The sequence below is a fragment of the Bidens hawaiensis genome, unplaced genomic scaffold, assembly GCF_021521415.1.
Source record: "Bidens hawaiensis isolate Kalapana, Puna unplaced genomic scaffold, B.hawaiensis_p1.1 tig00019083_1, whole genome shotgun sequence".
Lineage (NCBI taxonomy): Eukaryota > Viridiplantae > Streptophyta > Magnoliopsida > Asterales > Asteraceae > Bidens > Bidens hawaiensis.
The window spans coordinates 369,573-377,469 of record NW_027492899.1 but is presented as its reverse complement, the minus strand read 5'-3'; the positions used below and the strand labels follow the sequence as shown (position 1 = coordinate 377,469).

Below are 7,897 nucleotides of genomic sequence, written 5' to 3'. Positions count from 1 at the left end.
TACTTATCTTTATTATTTTCCTCAGCATTTTTTTTTTTTGCCTAAACTTTTCAAACTCAAATGAATAAAATTGAAAAAACAGAAACCAAAATGGAAACCGAAAAACCGAAACACGAAAATCCAAAACCAAACGTTTTCAAAATCAAAAAAACCGAAGTTTTGGTTTTTGGTTTGGTTATAGCCTAAAACGACAACGAACCGCACTACGCACACCTCTAAGAGGATTTACACGCAACACTATTTCCTAGATGACGATCATGGGAGAGACAACCCGGTTGTGTCAAAATCAACATGGTCGACGGACATCTCGTCTCAAAAAACCTCACTAATGTACCAGGTGTAGTTTCAAACGCTCTTATAAAAACAACTACCACCTTCCATATAATTTACTATAGTAAAAATAATTTAAGATAATTTATCATTTTGAAGGTTTACTACTCACTATTCCGAAACAAGTGAAGTAACTTAAATTGAAAAAAAAATAAAAAGGCAATCCCTAAATAATATACACTGCAGTGATTAAAAGTATGAGCTAAACATTATATAAACCACTTCATACAAAAGAATTGACCAAAACAAATAAAAACAACAAAACAATCCCCACAACACAAGTAAGTTACACATCCTCCTCGTACCGTGGCATCCATACTCATCATGTCAACTCCTCCGGTCGGGTTCAAGAATATCTACTAAAACCCAATGTCACCACTCTGTTTCGTGTCAAATTTACCTGTTTTCACGACGCAATCTGCTCACCGATCAAATCAAACCCGACGAGCAGAAACGACAACCCTTGAAACAACAGGAAGTAGAAATGTATTCCTTGCGCCGATAACAAGCTTCGCGCCGAAGCCGTCAATAATAGAAAAGCCAACATCAGTTCCTTGGTGTATATCCGGTTATGCTTCTTTTTCTTCTTTTTTATCTCCTCTTTCAACTCGGCTTCCAGCTTCTCAAGATCGGGCTCTGACCCGGCCCGTTGGGCCTCTTTTGGGTCGATTAACGCAACAAGGTCGCCTTCAGAAGACCGACCTGATTTCTTGGTGACAACCCATTCGTAGGCGGAGCCGAGCTGAAAGAGGCCTGATATCATGGCGTTGAATTTGGTGACAGACATGGTGTTTTCGAAGAGGAGGTACGGGACAAGAAACGGGAAGGATTTTGGGGACGGGAGGATGTTGAGAAACGACATGGTTGCGGGGATGTAACAGACGACCCAAGCCGGGAGGGTGGCCTCAGGGACGAACATGGTCATCGGGAGGATTATGCAGAAGAGGGTAAATGAGTAAAATGGTAGGATGAGTTTTCGTAGTAAGAAGAAGAGGAATATTATGTTTGCTTTCTTCCAAATGCTAATCTGCAAATCATAAAACCATTAATTCAGATTAGTTAAATGTAAAAGTGAATAAACGCGTATCCAAAAACTCCGTAAAAGGCTTAATAATCAGACCTTTGATTTGATGATGTCGGGCAAGCACAGCCTGAATAATTGCATGGGCCCGGAATGCCATCTGTGTTGTTGTTTTCTGTAAGCTTCGTATGATTCAGGTAATTCACACTGGCACTGAAAAAAAATGAAATTTTTAATAAAATTAGCTATTAGCGCCAGATAAGACTTGAAAATAAGCGGGCCAGGTTACAGGTCGAAGCTTTTTCTGAAGAAACGGGCCAGGTTGAAACAGGCCATTTTTGGGTAAAATGAAAAGTATACTAAGTTAGCATGATAACCTTGGCAAACAAATGGATGGGTCAGGTTGTTAACAGGTCAAAATGGTTGTGAACAAAACTGGCTTGGGTTAAAACAAGTCATTTTAGAATAAAACAATAATTTTTAGGAAAAAATGAAAATCTTTATAATTAGCGCTAGATAAGCTGGCAAAACATGCGAATTCAGGTCAAATAACATGTCAAAATTGGGTCAAAAACGGGTTATGAATAAAACGTGCACGATTGAAACAAGTCATTTTAGCAACAAAAAAATGAAAATTTTAGAAAATCAAAACTTAACAAAACATGTCGTGGAATCCAATAACGGGTCAAAACAAGCGCGGTCTTGGAAAAAAATCAAAACTTTACTAATTGATCACCGGATTAGGCTTCCAAAGTGGATCAAGTAGGACAACAGGTCAAAACTAGTTATTAACATAATGGGCTCTTGTAAGCAATTGTAACTACCTCAACGTCATTAAGAAATATCATTTTCCATCCATGAAGATGTGCTCTAACCGCAATGTCCATATCCTCCACGGTGGTCCTCTCTAACCACCCACCGGACTCCTCCAAAGCCTTAATCCGCCACACTCCCGCCGTCCCGTTAAACCCAAAAAAGTTCAAGAAAATCCCATTCACTTGTTGCTCCACTTCAAAATGAAACGCTAAATTAACATGTTGTAATCTAGTTAGCAAATTCTCGTCTCTGTTCACAAATGACCATCTTGCTTGCACCAATCCCAATTCCTCATTATCCTAATAATTCACAATCAAATGTTAAAATTCACATTACATTAAACCAAAACTTGCGCAGCCGAAAACGAGGAAATCGTATTTACCTTAAAATGAGGAACGGTTTTCATGAGGAAGTCAGGGTTAGGTTGGAAATCAGCATCAAAGATGGCAACAAATTCATAATCTTTAACATAACTGCAATTCATAGCGGATTTGAGGTTACCGGCTTTGTACCCGTCTCGAATCACTCTGTGTCTGTAAACAATATTCACACCGTCTGTTTTCCATTTATTAACTTCGTCTTTGATTAATAACTGGGTTGTCGGGTCATCCGAATCGTCCAAAACTTGAATTAAAATCTTTGATTTTGGCCAGTTTAAGTTACAAACAGCCCCAATTGACTGTTGATACACCTGAAAATAAGCAAAAAAATTATAAAAACAATGTACATCATTTCTACACAGATTACCCCAAAATTCAAAATTTTTATACAAAAATGAATCTTTTTTAAACAAATAAACAAAATTACAAATGATTTTATGAATCTTGACAACAAATATTAAACATTTCTACACAAAATGCTAATCTGCACCTCAAAATCCATACTTTTCATAAAAAATTTAATCTTTTTGCACAAATAAAACAAAATTGATAATGGCCAATGTGTATATGAAAAAATCAAGAATTTTGAAGTTGGATAAATGAATTTTGATAACAAATATCAAATACTTGTACACAAATTACATCATTTGTACCTCAAACTTTATATTATTTTTTCCATAAAAAAGAAATCTTTTTACACAAGTAAAAACAATCGAAAACGGGTGTATAGAAAATTCAAAAAAAAAGTAGGTTATGGGTACACTAATTGTCCAATCTAAAACTCAAAATTCATAATTTTATATAAATAAAAAAACATATTTTTCCACAAATAAAACAAAAATTATTAAAAGGGTATGTGTTAAATTCAAGAATTGTGAAGATGTGTACATGAATCTTGACAATAACCATCAAACATTTCTACACAAATTGACTAATCTGCACCTCAAAATTCATAATTTTTATAATAAAAATTCATAATTTTTATAAAATTATAAAAATTCAAGAATTATGAAAAATTTAGTAATTTACCTCTCTTTCATTACACATGGGGATCTGAACAAGAACCATGGGGAAAAACCCATCATTGTCACCGGATTCAAGATCCGGCAAGCTTTCTTTAGGAACCGGTTTGATCTTCTTGAACCGGATCCAAAAGCAACCCAAACAGAGTATCAACCTATCCAAACTCTGTATCAAGAACAGATAGATACAAGCATTTGCCAGAAACTGTAGCGGCGGTGCAAGATACCCGACCCGAATCAAAACCCACCTCGCATAAACCGAATCAGACAACCCCTTCACCAAACCCGGATCCTTTAGCTTATACAAATACCCGAAATCCAGATCCGGAGCCCCGAAATGCCAGTCTTGAAAATACGCGTATATTTCAAACGCTAAGAGTAAAATTGAGACCCAGAGGAAGACTTTTATACATAAATAGAACCGTGGGGTTTTCTTGATTGTTTTGTCAGTGTCGGTCCGGCCGGCGGAGAGGCGGCGGCGGACGGCGGAGGCGAGGAAGTAAGTCGCCGGAGCAATGGAGGTGATGCAGCCGGCGGCACGGTGGGCTTTTAATAATAAGACCCATGTCAGCTGCTTAGCGTTTTTATTACGGCCCTTTGAAACGCCGTCGTTTAAGAAGTCATCCTCCGATGGGCCTTCAAGCTCCACCATTGACCAATTGTTTGGATTCTCCATCTTCACCACCACCGGAGTGCCTTTGTGTGACTCACTCCGCCACCAATTGTACGGCGCCGCCGCCATGGGAGGATAAAAATCCAAACTTTGGGTTAAGGGGTTGAGAATTGAAGATCAAGAAGCAAGATTTATTGCAGCATTGTGGGTTTTGTGGGTTTGTAATAATAATAATAATAATAATAATAATAATAATAATATGTGGGTTTAGAGAGAGAGAGAGTGAGGTGATGTGGGAGTACAAGAAGAGTATAATAAAGTTGTAAGAAAGAAAGAAGATGAGTACAACAAAGGTTCTTGCTTCAATTGAATTGATTTACAGCTTGCAAATTCTTTTTTCTTTTTTTAAAATTAAATTTAATTCCAAACTGTAAATTGAAATAGATGATGATGGTGATCAATTCATGATGGGGACTTTGATTATTATTATTACTATTAAGATTTTAAGATTTAGAAAGAATTATTCAAGAAAATAAAATAGACCAGCTCCTAGAATTTCTGTTTCAAAAATGGAAATATATAAATTTTTATAGAGAAATAAGATTTTATAAATCAAATCTTGCTAATTTGTGAGGTGATAAAGGGGAAATCTTTTTTAATAAAAGGGATTAATCTGCTAATAAAGATTAAGATTTACAAGGCTCCGACAAAGATTCTTAATTTCAAAGCTTTTTATGATTTTATCACACCTCACTAATTTTATATTTTATATTTTAAAAGAAAGCAATGTTACCTGTATAACTTTTAAAATGGTAGACAATATACTTTACAAATATATTTCACTATTTCTGTTTATGAAAAATGATATTTTTTATTGAAAGTATGAGATTATCTTGAGCATGTTTCAATAGAAAAATATTATTTATATTATCCTTTTAGATAGTTACATAAACTTAAAAAATAAAAACATGTATTTTTATGATTTTTTTATTATTATTATGAGACATGAATTTCTAATTTTATTATTAAAATATTGACAGCAGAATTTACGGTCAAATAAAAATAGAGTAAATCAAGGAGTTAGAAATGATCAAATTTGCCCAAATAGTGAATTTTTGTATTAACAATATTTAGTTAACGCCGTTATTAACGAAATTAATAATTGATGCAAATAGTTATAGTTTTCCATTATACATGTTAAATTTTACCCTATAAAGTTATTATATTTGGATGTCATTAAGTCATTTAACCTATTACCAATTGGGTGTTATTAATTTTATTCTCGTATTTGATTTTCTAATCACGTCTCATATTTGTCGATTATCTGATTACCCATTACTCAATAAGTGTGAGCTCCCTATTTTGTTTGGATCCCCATATGCATTTCTTAATATTTTAATGGAAATTTGGTTTTAAATAATCCAAACTATGACCTATTGTTAAATATTCATCCCAACTTTACACTTGCCTGCTGTCAGTACCAACTACTTGTGCATTTGTTTTTAACGGTCCGCGACTAACGGATGTTAACTCTGTTAGTCTTTTTCTGACGTGGTCATCCCAGCTGTCAAATATCATATTACGTGGAACAATACGTGGCGACTGACTGTGTATTTAAGGTTTATGTATAAAATTAAATATAAGTATTCTTTTGTTTTTCTCTCTCTCTCTCCAACACAATCTACCACCACCAACACCACCCACCCTCACCGTCGACTCATCACCATCACCATCACCATCACCATCGACATAACTCGGTAACTCAAGCTGACCCGAATCAATATGGACCAAATCATGCACCAAGACCTCGTAATGAGCTCTGACTTGCTCCGGCGTCTTTCCGGGAACTGCTCCGGCGAACTTCTGCCACCGCCCAATGACGTCGTCCAGGTACATCACCAACGCCTCTTCGAACAGCTTGTCTTCGTATCGACTCCAATTTCCGGTTGTTGATACATTGAAATCGGATAAACTAGATCGATTTGGTGGGGTGAAAATTGGGGGTTTTGGGGTTTTTGGAATCAAGGGGGTTGAATTGGTTCTGGGTGAGTGTTAATTTTGATGAATTTGAAGATGAACTTATTGAAATTGGAGTGAAATTGGATGGATTTAGTGGGTGAAAATTAATTAATTAAACCTAGCAGAAACTAAAACATCACAATCGATCCAGTAACCGCCACATTCAGTACGTTAACCTCTTCGGTTAAACTTATCGAATCTTCGGCTGCAAGTAAAAATGTAAAACAGAAGAAGAAGAAGAATAAGAGATGAGGAAGTTGTTTCAGTGACATTGTGACGTCACCGCCGGCGGTGACGGTAGTGGTTATGGCGGCGCTGGGGGTTGCTGGAGGTGTATAACGGCAATGTGTGTTTTGTGTGTTGTGAATGGTGTGGTGTGCAAAGAATACTTATATTTAATTTTATACATAAACCTTAAATACACAGTCAGCCGCCACGTATTGTTCCACGTAGGATGATTTTTGACAGCTGGGATGGCCACGTCAGACAAAGACTAACGGAGTTAACATCCGTTAGTCGCGGCCCGTTAAAAACAAATGCACAAGTAGTTGGTACTGTCAGCAAGCAAGTGTAAAGTTGGGATGAATATTTACCAATAGGACATAGTTTAGGTTATTTAAAGCCAATTTTCCTATTTTAATTTTATATGATATTATTTTCCAAGTAAATTAAAACCGTATAAACTCAAAAAGTAGAAAATAGTGGACTAGTGGCTTATTATATTACCATGTATAACCAAAATAAAAATTGTGTATGAAGTATGTATGTTTCTGACATAAATTAGCCGTCTGATATGAGTAAGAATTTATAACTAATATCATACCCGGTATCATACTTATACGATATAAATGTTAAGGGTTTAATCGTTGGTTGGTGTTTGTTTGTCGTCCCTAGTAACACTGTAAACAAATCTTATACTGGTCGTACATATGATATTATTGAGGCAATGATTTAGATAAAGGAGAGTAATCACAGCTTAATGCCCTCAAAGGAATGGGTAATTCAAATATGTGACTTCATACGAAGATTCACTGAGGTAAAGAAAAAATATACGACCTTCTATTTGCATCAATGATTAAATCTATATATTTTTCAAGACAATACACTCATTCAAAAATCTATAACAGGTATGTTTGGCAAAACTAGCTGGTAGCTGTAGCTGGAAGTTGTTAGCTACAGCTAACAACTTAAATAACCACTAGCTGTAGCTTTTTAGATATATTTAGATGTTTGGCAGAGTAGCTGAAGCTTTTAATAAAACGTATAAAATTACTAAAATAGGCATAACTAAAAACAATAATAGTAAATGTATTTATTTTGGAAGGTTATTTAAGTAAATTAATATACTAAAAGCTTGTAGCTATTTCTAAACGCTACTAGTATGAGCTTGTAGCTCTTTCTCTAGACCTAAAAACTTCAAGCTCCTTGAACCAAACAGAGCTTTTAATTGATTAGGAGTTTTTCTTAAAAGCTTGAAGCTTGAAGCTCCTAAAATCTCCTAAAAGCTTCCTGCCAAACATACCCAACATGTTTTAGTTTCTATATTCTAAATATTAGTACTCTATAATCTTACTAAATTGACTTATAAAAGCCAGGCCGACAATCATTACTTATAAGTGGCGTTCATTTTCTTCACAATTGTTGCATACAACTTTATGACGCCAAATATACTTACGGGTAAAGAATACAACATTTA

The 7,897-nt window shown here is 35.2% G+C and overlaps 1 protein-coding gene across 1 annotated transcript; it reads right to left on the bottom strand.

The window, feature by feature from the left end:
• Positions 1 to 451: 451 nt before the first annotated feature.
• LOC143557705 (putative xyloglucan glycosyltransferase 12) lies at positions 452 to 4,576 on the bottom strand. The gene is made up of 5 exons (XM_077046713.1): positions 3,577 to 4,576; positions 2,550 to 2,858; positions 2,176 to 2,466; positions 1,451 to 1,564; positions 452 to 1,357 (listed from the first exon to the last, which is right to left on the bottom strand). Exons 1-5 carry the CDS (start codon positions 4,309 to 4,311, stop codon positions 737 to 739), a joined length of 2,070 nt encoding a protein of 689 aa, XP_076902828.1. The 5' UTR covers positions 4,312 to 4,576; the 3' UTR covers positions 452 to 736.
• Between the last annotated feature and the right edge of the window lie 3,321 nt (positions 4,577 to 7,897).